Source organism: Sebastes fasciatus, chromosome 20 (genome assembly GCF_043250625.1).
Source record: "Sebastes fasciatus isolate fSebFas1 chromosome 20, fSebFas1.pri, whole genome shotgun sequence".
Lineage (NCBI taxonomy): Eukaryota > Metazoa > Chordata > Actinopteri > Perciformes > Sebastidae > Sebastes > Sebastes fasciatus.
Window position 1 is genome coordinate 8,584,507 of NC_133814.1, and position 19,630 is coordinate 8,604,136.

The 19,630-nt window shown below is 42.4% G+C and overlaps 1 protein-coding gene across 9 annotated transcripts in view; it reads right to left on the reverse strand.

The window, feature by feature from the left end:
• LOC141758215 (rho GTPase-activating protein 23-like) overlaps nt 1–19,630 on the reverse strand; it is a 71,267-nt gene that overhangs the window by 25,430 nt on the left and 26,207 nt on the right. For 2 of the 9 annotated variants that reach the window (XM_074619391.1, XM_074619393.1), the window contains exon 1: nt 3,592–4,836. The exons of 2 other annotated variants lie outside the window; for them this stretch is intronic. In XM_074619391.1, coding sequence (XP_074475492.1) covers nt 3,592–3,822 — 231 coding nt within the window. In that variant the 5' untranslated portion in view covers nt 3,823–4,836. Of the gene's footprint in view, nt 1–3,591; nt 4,855–19,630 lie in introns of those variants that run through there. 5 more of the 9 variants (XM_074619394.1, XM_074619389.1, XM_074619398.1 and 2 more) reach the window with 4 other exon arrangements.

Below are 19,630 nucleotides of genomic sequence, written 5' to 3' on the forward strand. Positions count from 1 at the left end.
GCATTATTCATCCTAGGAACATAGGAACCAAACCTTCCTGTCTGCTAATCCAGAGCTTCCTCTCTCCACAGATTTTATACAGAAACATTATAGCAAGACATTAAAGGAACGAGGTGAGGTTTTCTAATCCAAAATGCACTTAAAAATACGTTAATGGAAACTACTATCGGCTACTATCGGTCAGAATGTTGGTCACACTGGTATTGTGGATGAAATTCATTAAATGTTGCGAACAGTAGTAAACCACCAATCTCTTACATTGTATTAATGTAAGTCATTCATAAAAGAAACTTAAAACTAAATGTATAATTGAAGTTATAATACTGTTTAATGTATTTCTCCCTCCGACCCTAGATGAGAGTCCTTACCTGATCCTGAGCACTGGGCCCTGATTGTGCAGCTCTTTTTAGCACAACGAGGGGCTTGTTGTGCTGACTCAAATATAGCTCTTCATTATCATGGGGCCACGCACTCAATTTACTCTCCGTTCTGTCTGCTGCACTTGTCATTTCAGTTTTGGGATTTGAAATTGCAGACCTTTATTGTTGAGCGTTGAAACGATTCAGTTCATCTGACATTCAGACCACAGCGGAATGAGCTGAATTGCATACACAGATCACATAATACAAAGTGCCAGATACACAAACTCCATACCGGCATGTAAACATAGGAGCAGTGTGTGTGTGTTGGAGACTGTATGATGCTCGATGCATACTTGAACAGATGATGTAAAAAAGCACAACCACACACCCACAATATTCCATATAAAGCTCCACGACTCTGTGTGCGTAGTGAGGACATCAGCCTCAACTCCCTTCCCCTCTGCTAGTCAACAGGCCCCCTCAGTGCTGCATTACATAACACCTAAAAGGAGGCACGCAGGCATAACACACACACCCTCGAATGAATCAACCCCCACGTGCTGAATCTCCCTCCAAAACTGGAGATGATGACGGGCTGGTAATGGGCAGCCCTTGCCCTGTCACAGGTTAAAGTCACTGCCTAAGATTGATGATAGCAGTGACATCAACTTTGGCCCCCGTGTGATAAAACCAGGACACCCACATGGTGGAAAAGGACGGGTGGATGGTCAATAACGGTGTCCTTCTCTTGCACTGAGAGCAGACAGGAAAGGTTAAAGCAAAGATGGCGGAAGAAGCATCCCGGAGGAAATACACCTGTCCATAGTCATCAGATCAGATAGGAGACGAGGACCCTTCACAACAATGACAGCCACGGCTGTTTTTAGAGCTACTACGTACACGGATGGACCACAGACAAAGTCAAAAGCTGGTCCAATACTGGACTGATACCACAGAGCAGCCAAATTGGAAAAGATAGTTTCAGTACAAGATATTATTTCTTGATAATTCAAATTTAAGGCTGCGCTAATCAATATCTTTACATCAACAATGGGTCACATGCCTGTGTAGTGTGAAAGGACTCGCCGGTGGTGACATACCCATTATTACCAACTCTGACGTTCCCTTAAAGGGCCAGTGTGTAGGATTTCGGGGGCTCTATTAGCAGAAATGGGAACTCATTCTCACTTCCAACTTGTCAAATACCGCCGCTTGGTCAATGCCCTTCGGCATCAGAGTCCGGCGCACGGGGTACCCCTCTTGCGTTACTTTTGGATGGATAACGGATGGCGTGTCAATATACGCTCGTTACATGCATAGTGTGGAAAGGCAGGAGTGAGCGGAGGGTTGGTTGCAATCTGCAACCACACCACTAAATGCAGCCAAATCCTACACACTGTCCCTTTAAGCACAGAGTTGTTTAACATCTTTCAGCTCATTGTTTTTGTTTTCCATCAATGTCATGCAGCAGGCAGCTGTTTTCAGTGAAAAAGCTCTGGTAAACCCAGATAAGCCCTGCTCAGCACCAAACAGCAGACAAAGTTAGCAGCTAGCTAGCTAGCTGGTGAACATGGTGGAGCATTTAGCAGCTAAGAAGCCAGATATTTTTCTGAGGAGTTGGTGGAGACCAAAACGCAGCTAAAAGGAGAGTGAATATTGCACTAAAAGGAACAGTGTGTAACAAATAGTTGGATCTATTGGCAGAAATGGAATAATATAAGTATTTTAATCTTTAGTGTATAATCACCTGGTAATAAGAATCGTTGTGTTTTTGTTACCCAAGAATGAGCCGTTCATATCTACATAGGGAGCGGGTTCTCCACGGAGTCCGCCATGTTTCTACAGTAGCCCAGAAGGCTACATCCACACTAATATGTTTTCGTTTTAAAACGCAAAACTTTTGCTACATTTATGCCTAGCTACCTACTTCGAGCCCCTAAAACAGAGACGTTGGAAAATGCCTCTGACCCCATTTTAGATTTAAATCTCCGGGGTTACGTTTTAGTCTGGACGGACAGAAACGGAGACCTTTGAAAACGATGACGCAGACACCCACGTTCGCTTCTTGATTGGGTCTCGTCAGTCATGGCGTGTCCTCTCCTGATTCGCCACGCCCCATCACGTGAACCTTTTCCGGAAGACAGCAAGCAACATCAGCCTCGACCGCCAGTGGTTATTTTCAACATGGATAACAAGATATAAGTGTTGCTAACCTTGTTGTCTGTTCTAGCAGCTGTTGTGCAGTCAAATTCTGCATTTTATAAGGATACTACTGCCTGCATGCGCAGGAGGGAAGCTATTATTTGAGCGCTTTACATCAATTTGCGTGTCCAGCACTGCTTCCTGTTTACACCATGACGCGCATGCCCAGTGTACCTGAATGGTCATGTGGAGCTTAATTCCGTTTTTGTTTTAAAACGAAAACGTATTAGTGTGGATGCAGCCTAAATTATTCAAGTTGCCAGAAACACAACTTTAGATTTTCAGCTTGCCTGATCTTTTGCCCCAAAAAAATGGTTTAAGTGGCTTTAAGAACTTTGGTAACTCAAAAGCGGCATACATGCACAAGATACAGTACACAAAGTTGGCCGTCATTCAAAATAGTGCTTTAATCACCCTGTCAAGGTTTTTTTTTTTCCAAAAACAACCTGCTAGCTGCAGGCTACATTATACTGCTAATTATTCAAATGAACAACGTACAAGCTTCAAGGAGCTCCAAGGAGCCTTGCATTGAAGACACATGAGATCAGACTCTCCGAACCAAACCAGTCAGCGATGAGTTGCGGCCAACTCAGCGCTGACGCATCGGTCTCTTGTCATTATCAAGCACGACAAGGGCTCCTTATTCTCCAGTGTGTTTTGTCATTGTAAAGGACAACTGCTGCAGCATCTGGGACACCTCACAACAGTGTGAATTATTTGCCTTCTTTGCCTATAGTCTGACAAAGTTCTATAAAGTATTAGGTGTGACGTTGACCCATCGGGCACTGAGCACTTATCCTATAAACAGATGGTGCAGCCGGGTGAACACCTCCTTCCCAACCAAGAATAATCCAAAGAATGATCAGATTATTTTCAATACTAATAAAACAATTTAATTGGCAAAATATGACCCTAAATAAAAATGACACCTGGCCAGAAAATGATAAAATGTAATAGCACTGAATAATGGCAACAAAGAAATCGTCTATTGGCAGTTTCAGCCCAAAACTACCGTTTCCCCTCTTACCCAGGACACGTGATGGCGCTGGATGACCCTCCGGGAGCCCCGTCTTCTTGGTGACGCGATGGGGGTCGGGCGGGGTGAGCTGTGAGGTGAAACACCCCTTAAAACCGCCAGCCAGATACAGCGAGGTTCGGCGTCGCTGCAGTCCACGCCGACAGAACACTGAAATCGCCACTCGTGGCCCGACGGAGCTGGTGCGACGCCTGACACCCTCAGCATAGCACCTCCACACATGTACAGTCTGTGCAGCGAACACACACTAAACACACACGCAAGGCTTCAGACCCCACAACTGAGATCTACGGTCACCTCCGCGCGATCTCTTCTTGATGCATCGTGGCCAGAAGCGACAATCGAGGGTAAATCAATGGAAAACACACTTCTGCACATTAAGTCAACTACTCAAGAGTCACAGTCAGCACCGTGGATGCAGAGCACCAAGTCTTCAATGTGTGAATTTGTAATCCTTGAGTTGGATTTAGCTTCATTATTCGTGTACATCTTCCTTCGGGCAACTCATCAGATCGTGTTTCTTGAATCTCAAACAAGCCATGCCGTTCCTCGAATCCATTGGATTAGACTTCATTTGACATATTTTGTCCAGTTTTCTACCACGTTTTCTCCAGCTAGTCCTCATTTTTTTTTTTTTTTAGCAATTTGGGTTCGACTCGATCTTTGACATTTAAGGCAAATTTCTATGATCAAAACAGCCGTTAAAATCTCAACCTCTTCATTTAGTCCAGTTCACAGTTCTAGATGATGGAAGCTTTAATAGCATCCTGGCTTTTTCAATGTGAAATGGCATTAGAAACAGCATTTGGTCCCGGGGTTACTACAGTGGCAGCGTTAGCTCACAGCCCTCTCAAATGCCACCTAGTCCTCTTCACTGCTTTCAGAGCAGAATTGTCCCGATGTCAGAAAAAAAGCACACTCATTTCATCACTGAAGTAGTGGTCAGTTGCTGCTGTGCGACTCGGCTTAAACGTGTAGTGCTCCACTCTGGGTTTTTGGCAGCGGATCCATCCCAGACCAGTTGAATTCTGCTGCTGGACCAGTTGAGCTGAGAAGGCAGTTTGTTGTCAGAGCAGATTTTAGAATTGGATCCAATCCCAAGCTGCTGCTAAGAGATCCAGCGTGTCCCCCTCCATGCTCTATAGTACAGCATTGGCTGTGGCTGACTATCTTTATTGCTGTCTAAGTATAGTCCTGCCTCTCTCTCTCTCTCTCTCTCTCTCTCTCTCTCTCTCTCTCTCTCTCTCTCTCTCTCTTTCCCTTGGGTATATTTGCTGACATCCACGCACTCTCTCTCTCTCTCAGTCACATTCCTCTCATCCTTTTGCTCCACAGTCCAGCCCGTTGGTAGAGCAGTGAGCAATGTTACTCTCTCTCTCTCGCTCTGTGCTGGGTCTCCCTGTCTCCTCCTTTTAGTCTCACAACCTGCTGGCTGATGCTGTTGTTGGTATCCAGGGCACACTATGAACTATGTGTTTTAAAACTAAAACGTTTGGACTATCAACAGAACGTTAATCAACAATAAATGATCAAGCAAATATACTTTTATGTTTAATATCAAACGGATATGTTTGGTTGGGCACAACAAGCAATTTAAAGATGCCATCTTGTTTTCTGGGAACTAAGGATGAGCATCATTAATCCAAATTCGTTTTAACGCCACTAATTTCTTTAACGCAACTTGCAATTTTAAGGTTGTAGCGGGCTCAGTTTTAAGCTAAAGTGAAGATACTGGCTGGGAAGGAATCCTAAGGAATCCATTGGTACCAACCATGTCATACTAGCTCATCGCAAAGGAGGCTAAATAATGCTCCAAAGTTATGCTAAATTTTGGCGAGGAAAAACTGGCATGGCCATTTTCAAAGGGATCCGTTGACCTCTAAACCTCAAGATATGTGAATGAAAATGGGTTCTATGGGTACCCACGAGTCTCCCCTTTACAGACATGCCCACTTTATGATAAACACATGCAGTTTGGGGCAAGTCATAGTCAAGTCAGCACACTGACACACTGACAGCTGTTGCTGCCTGTTGGGCTGCAGTTTGCCATGTTATGATTTGAGCATTTTTTTTTTATGTTAAATGCAGTACCTGTGAGGGTTTCTGGACAATAGTTGTCATTATTTTGTGGTATTAATTGATTTCCAATAATAAATATATACATACATTAACATAAAGCAGCATATTTACCCACTCCCATGTTGATAAGAGTATTAAATACTTGACAGATCTCCCTTTAAGGTACATTTTGAACAGATAAATAAAAAAATAAACTGTGATTAATTTGCAATTTAATCGCGATAAAATATCTTAATCGATTGACAGCCCTAATAATAATATATTTATTGATTATATTTTGTATTGTTAATCTGAATCTGCAAAGTAACTAAAGCGGTCAGATAAACGCAGTGGAGTAAAAGTAAAAATATTTGCCTCAGATTAAATAAAAAAAAAAAAAAGAAAATCACATCTACACAATTCACGTGAATGTCCTGGTTGACACTAAAAATGGAAATTGTCGCAAAAAAGGCGACGAGTTTGCAAGTATGTTAACGCAAAGAAAGTGACTAAGTGCATTTAAATGTGAAACTGTTCCTTTAATCAAGTAGTCCTGTGTGTGTATAGTAAGTATTAGAGCAAAACTGTGAAGAAGTGTAAATGAGTATGTCTCTGTGTATTTGTGTGCCTGATTCTGAGTGTGTCTGAGAGAGCAAAACATTATTACAACCAAACTGTCAACTAGAATAAATGTTTGTGCTTCTTGAATAACTCTAAATGTGAACGTCAGACTGTGTGTGTGTGTGTGTGTGTGTGTGTGTGTGTGTGTGAGCGCGTGTCCAGCGTGTCCAGCCCTCCACAGCAACTCTAGCAGGGCTGTCAACCCCTCAGTCCTCTTTTCATTGACACCTGAGAGCAAGCTAAAACGACAGACAGCCAGAAAGAAAGAATGAAGATAAAGAGGGAGAAGTGGGATGCAGAGACGCTAAAAGAGACTGACGTCAATGCAAACACCATCCAGCAGCCTCTGCATCTCTCATCTCCTATCCTCCCCCGGCCTTTTCCTTTCTTTCTTTTCTTATTCTCCTCTCCAGGACTTTATTTCCCACTTCTCTCCCAACACACTCTCTCTTTTCCATTTATTTCCTTTACATTCTTGACGTTAAATGTAAAAACAAATCCCACATAGCTAAAGTTATGCTGCCTTGAAACCAAACAAACTACTGTGAATATTATTCTGGCATTACTGTGCATGCCTCTCCGTTTGAGGTGTGTAGGTTTAGGAAAAGGCTCTGTGACCAATTTGTGCACTTCTGACAGTGTTTTCCTGACTGGGAGGACTCATAATCATGGAGGAGTCAAGCCAGAACAAAAATAACATAATGTGATGCGTGAGTCAGAGGAGAATATGCATCTGTTCTGCCCTGATGCTTTATGCCTCGGCTCTGTTAGGACTCCGCCGGAGCTCAAGGCAAGCACCGCTGGTTTGTGGGGCGACAAAGCCCAAGATGGCTGTGAGGAAAAAAAAGCCTATCTCTGGCTCAAACAAATACAAAGCACCTACCAGCAAAGCAAAAAAATAAATAAAAAATTTAATCAAATTATCAAATCTATCGATGAAGAATGTATACTCAGTGCTAGATGCCATCAACAGTTCAAAAGTTAAACATTCATAAAGACAGAGGGCACAAAGGGCACAGCCTCCAAGTTGAAGTATACATCAAGGTTCTTTCTCATCTTCTCATCTCATTCAAAATCACTTTCACAATTGTAATAAAAATTAATAGTGCGAAAAGAAATTCACCTATGTATCGTGATTTTTTTTTAAATACCATGTATTTGCTTCATTTGAGTCTATGCGGAGGTAGAAGGAGGTTACCGCTTTTATTGTTGTAGTCTGAGTAAGGTCATATCGTCATGGACAGGAAACGTTATTGTATTGCGGTAACGTGCGGTCAAGCCGGCCGTCACTCTCATCTCTGGTCAAATGGGCCGACGCTACAACTGTAGAGCACCCATATACTGACATTTATGTTAAATGCATTCAAACGGCCCCGATGGAGCTGAACATGGATGTATAAAGAGAATGGAGCTGACGGGAGAGCTAGCGACGATCTTGGAGAAGTTAGAGGAAGTATACATGTGTGACTACGTCCGGTTTTCAAAATAAAATATTAACAAAGGGAACTGTATATACAAAATACATATATGTTGAAATGATGAAACTAGATGTCACACTGTCTTTACCTCTGTTATTAGCAATATAGGGAGCCAAAGTCCTGACATCGGACCAGTCTTTAATGCATTAACGCAACTTGCGATTTTTAATTAACCTCCGACGGGTCTTTCGGAGGTTGTAGCAGGAGCAGTTTTAAAGCTAATATTTGTAATTGTTTTGTGTTAACTGATTTCCAATAATGAATATATACATACATTTGCATAAAGCATCATATTTTTCCACTCCCATGTTGTTAAGAGTATTAAATACTTGATAAATCTCCCTTTAAGGTACATTTTGAACAGATAAAAAAAAATTGCAAATGAATCGCAATTAATGTTCCAGACGTGTTCTTAAAACTGCATCAGGCAACTTAAATTCTGTACGATGACATCACTGACAAAATTTTCCAATGAAAATGGAAAACATACTCATCCCATACTGAGAGTTGTCAAAGTGTAAAGCAGTGGTCTCAAACTCAATTTACCTGGGGGCCGCTGGAGGCAGAGTCTGGGTGAGGCTGGGCCGCATCAGGTATTCCACAAAAAAAGCTTTGTTAAAAAAAACAACAATCTTCTCAAACGTCATTATTAACAGTTCTTTAACTTGAATGGGTTCTTCTGAACATGAACTGTCCTGAACATTAATGGAACATTGAAGAACATGAACGGTTCTTCTGAACATGGCCTCTATTGCGTCTCCCACTTTTCCTGAAATTGTCTGTGCTCGTCACCAACCTTTCTCTTCACTGCAGGCTTTGAAAAAGACATGATTGGGGCTGTGTGACAAGATATATATTCATTCCACTTGGTGTCACTCCGCAATAAAGTTGTGCCTGCTGTGTTTGTGTTGCTCTGCAATTACACCACCAAACCGCTAGTTGGCGGCGGCGTCTCTATGAGTTTCCTCTTCTTCTTGTACTACAAACAGAAACTGAGCGGAGTTGGAGCTAATAACTGTTGAACCACAGAACTTTTACTGACATTACTGCAACGCCGAAAAGAGAAAATATATCTGAGTGGATTTGTGTGAACAAACATTGAAAAGATGGAGGCAGAGAGAAGTAGAACTTGGTCCTGGCCGCTCAGCATCGCTGAGAGACTGGACCAATCACAGCTGTTGCGGTCTGCGTCGCCGCGACGTGTAGTTACATTTCTGGAGAGGTGCACGTCAGGCTACGGCGTCGATTCAACGCAGAAGTATAAATCAAGCTTTAATCGAGTTTATGCGATGTTACACGGGCGCCGCCATAGTTGTTGTGAAATGTTTCTCTGCTTGCATCAAGCCCGGCCGATTGCCCGCCCCCGGGAGCCATATACCCCACTGTGATTGGTAGGTTCGTTCAGCTCGGGCTCGCGCAACAAAGGGACCTTCCACGGCAAACTGCCATTCACATAAAACTCGCGGGCTGAGGGCGCCTGGTTAGCTCAGTTGGTAGAGCGGGCGCCCATGTAACAAGACTTGGTCCTGACCGCGGCGGCACGGGTTCGAATCCGGCCTGTGGCCCTTTCCGCATCCACTCTCTCTCTCTCCCCTTTCCAAGACTCTATCCACTGTCCTGTCAATAAAAATGAAAAAATGCCCCCAAAAAAAACTTTATAAAAAAAAAAAAAATTTGCGGGCCGCACTAACATTAAACTTTCATATCAAGGTGGGGGCCACAAAATATCGTCTTGCGGGCCGCAATTGGCCCGCGGGCCGCGAGTTTGAGACCCCTGGTGTAAAGGAACTAAATGTGCAAAATAAATACACACTGTCTTGTAAATATATAAATGAAACTCACCCACTTTAGATAAGTAAGTTGTAAACTTGTAATTGCTTTGCAGTTGGGGGTCAAGTGAGTTCTTAGGTTTAGGGAGAACGAGGAGCGAGGGAGAGAACAGGAGTACGAGTGGGAAGAAGAACAAAGCAGAGTGCAAAGTAAATAAAGAGCTGTCAGATAGAATCTAAATCTAAAAGGAGGAGACAGAGAGAGAGAGACGAAGGACTCGGGAACACAGAGAGAGAGAGATAATCCCTGTAGGGCAGGAAGTGAAGACTAAATCATGTCACTTAGGCCACAGTGACGTGTGAAACAAACAGCCAAATGTCTACCGAGATCTACGCCAACCGGTCAAGTTGCAGTTTACATCCATGTCTGTCCGACATATCATCATTCTCATCTATTAGACAGTTGTGTGAAATTGTCATAATTAGCATATGAATTCTTGAAAATGTGATTTGTGCAGTCACAGTGACCTTCGATCACGAAAATCTAATCAGTTCATCCTTGAGTCCAAGTGGACGTTTGTGCCAAATTTGAAGAAGATCCCTCAAGAGGTTGTAGTGGGCTCAGTTTTGTGAAACATATGACATAAGCATCTCATATTAATCTTCAGGTTCCCAGCTTTCAGATGATGTACACCACTTCTATGTGACATCTAATGTTGACCTGCTATCTCCTCCTAAAGACCCCCTATACCCCCATAAAAAAGACAAAAACGGGTCTATCATGGGGTTAGATAAGTGTGTTGGGTCACCATACTGTAACGAGATGCTAACTCTTGCTGTAAGTAGCATTTAAAGCTGTGTTGATCAGTGCTTGGCCACTAGAGGGTGGAAGAAACAACACATCACACACAGTTATCTGATTAATTGTTTATATAAAATGATTAATGCAGCTTTCGGTAAGCCATGTTAGTCTAAATGCTGTTCCAGGTTTTTTTTTTTTTTTCCCCCTAATAAGATGAGAGAAAATACCAAATACTTGGAATTCATTCGGGGTATAATATTGTCACATTTGATGATGTTCTCTCTCAGTCATTCCAAGAAAGATCACATGAATTTAAACTGACAACCGTTTTTTAGGAGAGAGTGACAGAGACAGAGACAAAGAGAGGCAGGATGAATAGAGGGATAAAGAGGAGGCTGGAGCTGATGACAGTACTAAACTCACCAACACAGCAGCAGCAGAGGACGCTGAATAGAGACACTGGAGCCCCTCGACAATACCACACATGGGACACATCAGCGATCACACAACACACGCAAGTGCTGCAACACACGCTGTTTCCTCTCTTCCTTCTAAAATCATCAGTTTCCTCTCCTGAGAACGATCAGGAAACCAAACTGCTGAAATCCAACGTCCAATTCTATGATACTGGGAATATTTCCATGCAGGGAAAGTTTGTCACCATTTTTAATCAAACTACAACCTCCAACTTTCAAATACTGTTTTTGAATAAACAACTTCCATTATTGTTTGGAATATTTTCAGGTATACGGATCACCAAGAATAAAAAGTGATGTATAATGAGTCAAATTAATATCTAAACACACAACATTTTGTCTTTTTGAACACTTTGCCAGTAGAGCAGAGCCAGAATATATGAGTAAAGTCAAAGAGTATAGAAGCAAAGAGACGAAACTCTGGTGCTTTTTTGACAGTAGCCGCTAGATGGCGCTGCGGTATGAGTCGATTGCTATGGATACATAAAGAGACGTCTGTAAATCAGAGGATACATTTTTTTTAGGTAAATCAACTTCCCAGTAGGAATACTTAAATATCCCTCATTTAAATTATTATGTCCTAAAAATTGTAAAAGGAACTAACAGCTGAATCCAGAGTTATTTTCCTCGGCATAATGAACGTGCATCAGACCCACGGGACCGCACCGCCCTGCACGCTCATATGACTTATCGGTTTCTGCCAGCTTCCTGCTAGCTGTATGTGGCTGTAATAATGGATATATTGGCTGTAATTCATGACTTTTATTATCTTATAACACACCCATGGGCTGTATGCTGTAAGCCTGTACCGTGGTGGATGTATTAACATCTCTGTTCCCAAACAACCGGCTATCGGCGAGTAGCTAGTAGTGCTAGTAGCATGACATCAACAGAATTTAATGGAGTTTTAGGCTATTTACTAACACGCAGGGCAAAAGCACAGGACACAACCTCTTCTACATCCATGGTCTGTGGTCTATTTTGGATCCTTGACATGAAAAAGTTTGAGATTGCTCTCAAAATCTGTGTGCTGGATTTTTCTAACTTCCATTTATGTCCATCGCTCACTTTATGCTCCTCTGGGGAGCAGCCGGGCAAAAAAGCTTAATAAATAAATAACTAAACAGTTATAATAGTATGCATATTTACAATATTTTTATTATTCAACACAGGCCATTTTGGTGGAGACATTAAATATATGACAAATGAATGGAAATAATTTAGTTTTACTTTTGTACCGCACTTTTTAGGCGGACATTTTACTGGTGTCCGGTAGTCACTTTAAGTCCAAAATAGCGGAGGCGTAGCTTTTCTGCTGGGCGCTGATGTTGCAATCGAAGAAACAACTGGCTTTCACTTCTTAGCAATATATGTTCTTTGGTAAAATCCCATATCAAGCCACAACCCTCCAACATAAACTGGACGAGTCATCATATTTTGACATAAGAAAAGTACCTAATTTTGACCTTCAAATTCCTTCCTATTACAGTAGTCTATGTCTTTTTTTGAATCATAATATCTCATTTTGAACTGTTAACTCAAGGGATCATATTGTAGGACTTTTTCGGAAGAAACTTTCTGCATACAGTATATTCTCCCGCTCCTAATGTTTCTGAAGATGGTGTCTTAAAGGTAAAAGGTTGTGGGTAGGCCAAAGAAAGTTGTTCAAATGATTTCAGAACTTTCAACCAATACTTTCACCTTTTCTACCATATTTTACTCGAAAGGCAGGTTACCAATAGTAACACAAGAGCTTTAGTAGAGCTTTGTAGCTTTTCAGCAACAAAATCTGATTTTACGAAAGCATCGTACCGACACTGACTTACCGGCATCAGGACAGAATATAAACTGTGATAATGAGGATGATTGTTTACTTCACACACACAGCAGAGACAGAGAGAAAATAAAAGACTAGAATGAGTTTCACTGATTCCACTTTTCAGCCACAAGTGGGCAGCACCGCATTACAAAGAGCCATTCCCTGGCATCAATGAACCACGTATACAGTAGTCCTCTACACACAGTGCATCTATACAGCACATTTAAAACAATCACACTTTACACTGTTTTTAACTCTCACTGCTTTTCTCACAAACAAAACCTAAATTTGAACTCATGACACAAAATACAGTACTACTTCTGCCATGTTAAGTTATTTGTAGAGGTCTCTAACGGCTTTACATTTTAATTTGAAATTTTAGACAGTTAGCTCCTCTCATCCAGAGAAACCTACAATGTTCTTAATTTCTTAGACCACCAAGCAACCACAAGGAATGGTCACTGAAGTAAAGCCCATACCTATTCCATTGATACAATAATACAGTCAGCAGGTGCTAATTATATGGGCATAATATTAAAATGAATTAATGAATTAATTAAAAAAATCATACAAATAAAAAAATCATACAAATAAAAAAACAAAAATGAATTACATTTAAAAATTCATAAATAAAAAGTGGAAAATAAACAGAGTAGTAAATAAATAAGGGAATTAATACAAAGATAAATAAATAAAAGAGCAAATTCAAATTTTGTATCAATTAATTAATGACTGTATTTATTTTTAATATTATTTTTGCTACTTTTAATGTCATATTTACTTATTTATTGAGTCATTTTTTAATGTATTCATTTATTCTTTATTATGGCAGCTTCCGTCCTCCATAATATATGGGTATACTATTGTGAAACAGACGGTGTCGTCCTGCTGAAGTGCTCTTAAAACTGTCTTCATCTTCCTGATGTCTGTCACATCAAATGAAAGTGTTCATTAACTTGACCTGTATGTGAAAAATGTATATAGCGCACTGACCGAAATACGCTAACATGAGTAGGATTGAGTCTGGAGGCATAAATGAGTATCAAAGGAGAACACATGCACTCATAATGTGTCTCTGACGAAGGCGGGGAAATGTCTCTAATTGACCTATTTTTAGTCAGCTGTGAAAATCGTTCGGCGCTAAAAATAACTACAAATTCACTTTTGTGCATTTCTTTGAATAGTTTTCATTGGAAACAGCTGCTGTCACTATAGGCTCGTCTGAATGACCACCATTTAAACACTTATATACACATTAGTTATAATGTCTCTTTTCAGGAACGACCTCTTCGCGGTGCTTGGTATTTCCTGAACTGATCTCAAACATACACAAAAACATTCGCACAGTCTAATTTTCACTCCCATATATGATTGAAATGCTTGCATTGTGACTGTAGGCTGTGGTGAAGGAGAGCAGCGATGCAACTCTAGCAGGCTGAGGTGGACAAAACAAAGTAGAGTACAGGAAAGAAAGTGTCTGTACCGGCTTTATTTTAGCCGATACCGATCAGGCTTTGGGGTCAAAGAACCCAGTCACTGATGCTGAGAGTGACAATGATGTTAAATGACTTCAGCCTATCATCATCTGTGAACCAACACAAAAACAACCCAACATGAAGAGCAGTCAGTGACACTAGCCTGGGACGCTCTGGAACCACAGACCTCCGAAGTTTCTTTATTGTTGTGCCCTGAGAACAGACCTGCTCTGAGATCGGCTTGGTCGAGTTAGCCTTCAGAAGACTGTACCTTTACTGTGGACTAGTACTGACCCCAGACCAGCCCAGGCAGATGTGTAAGGCCATTGTTCTACATTAGACAGTGGCTCTGTTTGTGCTTCAAAGTACGCAGCACTAGAAGAAAGGAAGGAAACAAGAGCAGAGGATACCACGCTGACTGATAATACAGGCTCAGTAGCATTATTGTTCCATAAACTAGTCTGACACACTGTAAGGTGCTATGTTTCTCACCAAAGAACATTTATGTGGGTAAAGCCTCCAACAGCAGGTAGATGATGTTACACTAAATGCTTTCAAAACCAGATTGTCCCAGCGTGTGCAGCATTATCTATCGATTATTGTGTCTCGCTTTCTCCCTTTCTACCTGACGGCAGGCTTTTCACCCCAGTGTGGTCATTCAGAAATAGTATAAAATCATTTTATACCTCTGCCTTACAGGACTAATCCAAAATTGCCAGAAAAAAAATAATTTCTCTTGGTCCTGCTTCACTTGATGCACCGACGTGGTTAAATCAAAAGAAACTATTGAGTCTTTGGATATTATTATTCTGTAAAACCAAATCTTACAATGGAACTAAACAATCTAATTCACACCAAGACTAAAGTGAATTTTTGCCTCGCTTTACTCGCGCGGGTATCATTTGTGTTCATTCGCACTAGACATGCTGGAGAGGAGAGGGAGCTTGTCTCCATAGATACCAACAACTTTCCTTTCCGCCGTTTCCGCCATCAACCATGGAAGCAATAACCACAGTTGCTGCTTTGTACATGTTGTGGAAGTCCCAGATACGTCGAAAAAACAAACACCGTCGTGTCTGGGTTCATAACATCACCCGGCGGCGAGCTATATTCACATACAGTGCCATTGCACTGACTGTATCTCGCAAACCACACGTCGCTAATGCGGTATGAACCCAAAATAAACAGATTTTGCTGTGATTTAATTGCAATAAACAGATCAAAAGGATGCCGAAATAACTACATAATGATGTTGAATTGTAAAAAGACTGAATTCATGTTTTGTCAGGTCTGTCCGCAAGACGACAAGTAAGCAACTTTTAAAATGCTTGTTTTCTGAACAGAGTTTGGATCGATCAGTGCCAGGCTAGGCAGCTGGTGTGAATTGGCATCTATTCGGGTCTTTGCATTGACTTTGCATGTAATCGTGCCGCGCGAAAAGTTCGCTTCGCGCTTGCCGTGAACGTACCATCAGTTTTAAATACAATATTCATGTTGTTACGGGAGACTTTTAGGAACAGACAACAGAGTCCTAAAACCAACAGAATGTGGTCCAGGGGGCACTCGGGGCCAACGGGAGCGGGCACATGCAACAGCTGTGGATGGACTCTACATCAGTGAAACAGAAAGGACTCTGGACAAGAGACTGAATGAGCAGCAGAAACAATCTAGATCAGCTGTCTGTATCCACTGTGTGTTTTGGTCTGTAGGCAGATAAAGATGTAAAAATCAGCCTGTTATGGGCAAATTCCTATTGACAGAACGATGAGATCTGAAGCCACTTCACTTCCCTTGTTTTGAATCAGGTTAGCTGCGTTAGTTGCTCTGCCTTCCACTGACCTGGCAAGTTTGACAAGCGCTTCGTCTATTTTAGGATCTGTGTTTTGCTCAGACTGTGGAAACGATGAAATCAGTGGATAGCAGACGGAGCTCTCGTCTTTGAAGCTGCCCGTCCTAGAGGCAAACATCTTCAGTGGTGTTAGTATTGCTGAGTCTTAGCTATGCCAACCACTGGGCATGAAGCCAGATGGGCTTCTGGTGCCAGTTTGACTCCTTTGGCCCAGGTCCACTACAGTAAAGCCAATCAGAGGGAGCAGTAAACAGCACATGAGCCACTGCAGGTGAGGGGCAGCTAATACTGTATCTCTGTGCTGTATACTGTACCAATCTTCTCCTACTACTCTTCAATCATCACGTTGCTTTTCTTAGAGAAAAATAAATTGTCATGTCATAACTTGGTGGACGAAACCACGGTTAATCCTGATCAAGTATAGTAGTACACTGCTTATTATAGGGGGTACTGCAGCAATTTAATATCTGACTTCCATAAAAGTGGGGGACTCACAAGAGACACAAAAAAAGAAAATCGAGGCAGCAGAGGTAGATATCCTGTATTATAGGCCCTACTATGTGTCAACCTTCAAAAAGAATGGATCCTATATGCACCCAATAGCATTTTTTCCTATGACCCTCCCAGCCTAGTAGATGCCCACATCATTCAAACTTCTATGGAGTTTATATTTGTGTCTCAGTTCTGAGAGTGCAATGGGACATTCTGAGCTTCCCTTCTCCCACAGTAACAGATAATCCTACTAGTGATCAGATTAGAGACAAAACAGCCAATCAGAAATTGCTTACCCTGATTGGCATTTTACAGCTAATGCTGGGTACACACTACACGAGAATCCAGCCAATTTTGCCAATATTAAAACACGTTCAATATCTACAATGTGATATCCTGTTATGGGTGGGGAACCCTGAGGACAGCCGATGACGCAGTCACGTGGGAAAAAACGATAGCCAATTGGGAACCAAGCTGACTGAAGAAGGAAGGAAGACCACCGTTGCCATGGCGGCCGCGGCTAATGCATGAGCTAATGCAAAACGTGAAGCATAAAGTACGATGGAGCTCAGAAATGGAGGACCAACTTGTTGATTTGTGGCAATAACACAAGTGTTTATTTAACGTGTTTACGTGACTTCCTCCATCCATCCATTGTGAATTTTCAGTACAAAGTGCAAAAACTAACATCGCTAATTCTTCCTGCCCGTCATCCGCCATGTTTGTTTACACTAAAGTCACATTTAATCGAGAGATATTTTGCGAGGTTTCCATTTTTTTTAGTGGGGACTCTTGTTCATGAATGAATCTGTTAGTGTGTGGTGTGCTGTTTTGGCCAAATCGTTGCTCTCCACACACTATAGGAACATCGTCTCGAGAGATAAGCATTACATTACCAGAATCTTGATTCATATTTGATTAGCGCTGCCTAGTGCATCTCGCCTACGGGGGGTGATATTCGTGTTGAGCCCTAGTTAGTGGATATCAACAAACACACAAAAACAACATTTTAATTTGCACAAATTAAATTATTCTGTCTTATTTTTTTTATATAAAATATTAATCATGCGTGGGTTAGAAAAACTTTTCCTGTGCTCCCGTTGCATGCTCAGAATGAAGACACAAATGTAATGCCATACATGCCCCAAGTTCATGCCCAAACTGAGAAGTTGTTATGCATGCACCCATCAAGAGGCAACATTTGATCAAAGCTGAGTATATACATTTTGTGCTCAACGTTAACACACCTGCAGACTTCAAGCTCATGAGAGACAAGCGCGTCAAGGTGCAGCATTGCCCTGTCAGGGATTTTTTTAACAACAATGACCCGCTAGCTGTACATTATCCCGCTTATTACATGGCTACTTAATGAAGAAATCAATATTTTGACACCAAAAACGGTCCGCCAGAGTCCGACATCTGAACTGCGCCCATGGCAACGGTCTGCTATACATAGCAACGGTCTGCTATACATAGCAACGGTCTGTTACGCAGAAATAACAGGCCGCAGAACGCCGTGATTGACCAATCAGAATCGAGTTTTCAACACAGCTGTGTAATAATCTCTATTAATGCATCATGAGACAGTTAACGAGGTCTTTGGGGGGCGGGGGGAGTAGCAGGGCTGCACTGTGGTACCTGATCCCAGCAGCACGGGGCAGCAGCTGGGTGCCCAGATGGGGCCAGACCCTCCCCCAGAGATCCAGCTGGAGCTTTCTGGATCGGCAGGGTAAAACAGGGGCATGTGTACAGCTGTCTACACACACACACACACACACACACACATATAACCGCACACAAAGTTAAGAGCGGCCAGCAGCAGTAATTGACTGCACCTGATCCCTCCTGAGCACGGCTATAGCCTCTTCGGATTTTATGTGTTTCATCCATCTCTTTCCATCCAGCTCCAACGGACTAAACACTAAACTTTCTCCGTTGCACTTTTACCTGCTTTCTCCTCTCTTTTTTTTCCACATCTGACAGTGTTTTACTCTTTCTCTCAGACAGACACACATCATTCCATTGTTGCAGTGTGTAATCACCAACACTCTTTCAATGACACATTCCTGATCAGCCCACCTGTTGGAAGAAGAATGGTCCAGTGTGTGCAAAGTAACACACACACACACAGACACACACACACCTTTCCCCCATGGGTTTAGGTGGGAACCATCAGCATTAAACGAGGCTGTACTGGCCTCATGTCCGACCTTTCAACCTTGACCCACACAGCGTCTACCCACATCATTCCTCTCTTTCACACACTCACACAAACATGCAGTACACACGGCCTAACAGAGCTCCATTGTCACATATTTCACAGCAAGTCTCAGCCTGTCCACCCCCCCCTATCCCCTACCCCCTACCCCCTACCCCCCTACCCCACACACATACACACCCCACCCACTGAACAGACCCCTCTCTGCCATACAGTACGGAGCCTCCACGTCTGAAAAGAAACACAACAATGACTGTTCCCCAATCTGCAGCAGCAGGCGATGTGCTGCCGGTCGCTCCTGACCAGCTTCCTGATGCACACACACACACATACACACTGCCTAATGTAAGGAGGTTAAAGTGCTTATTAGTACATGGGCACTCCATCATTGTAATGGGGGGGGGGAAGACAATTAGCGATATTGCTTTTTCAGAGCAAATTTCTTCACTGCTGATTGGACTGAACTTCTTCCCATTAGCAGATACAGAGAGCCAACGCAATGAGTCACCTGTACCTGTTTAAACTAGGGATGCTAATTTTGAAACATTTTCTTATCCGACAACCGAACCTCGTTAACCAATTATTAACCGTTAACCGACGAGATTTGTGCCCTCTAATGCAGCGTGTGCGCCAGCTGCAGTGTATGAGCACAACAGACAACTGAGTCCCCAGTTCACCTGTATGGGGGCGTATGGGAGCGTATGGGAGCGTATGGGAGCGTATGCTGCGTTCACTGTCTCCAGTTCACCGTCCAGGAGCGTTAACTTAGCAGATAGATAACTTAGATGCTGCGTGTAGTGTCGCGGACAGGGCAGCCACTTTCCCAGTAAAAGTCTCCACCGCACATTTAGTTTAGTTTAGCAGGTTGACCGCTGTGTGTCTGCCCGGTGTAACGGCACCGATGCTAAATTATTAAAGACCGTAGTATAGATAAGCTCTGACGTTATCGGTTCTTTTATCTGTACTTTTTTAA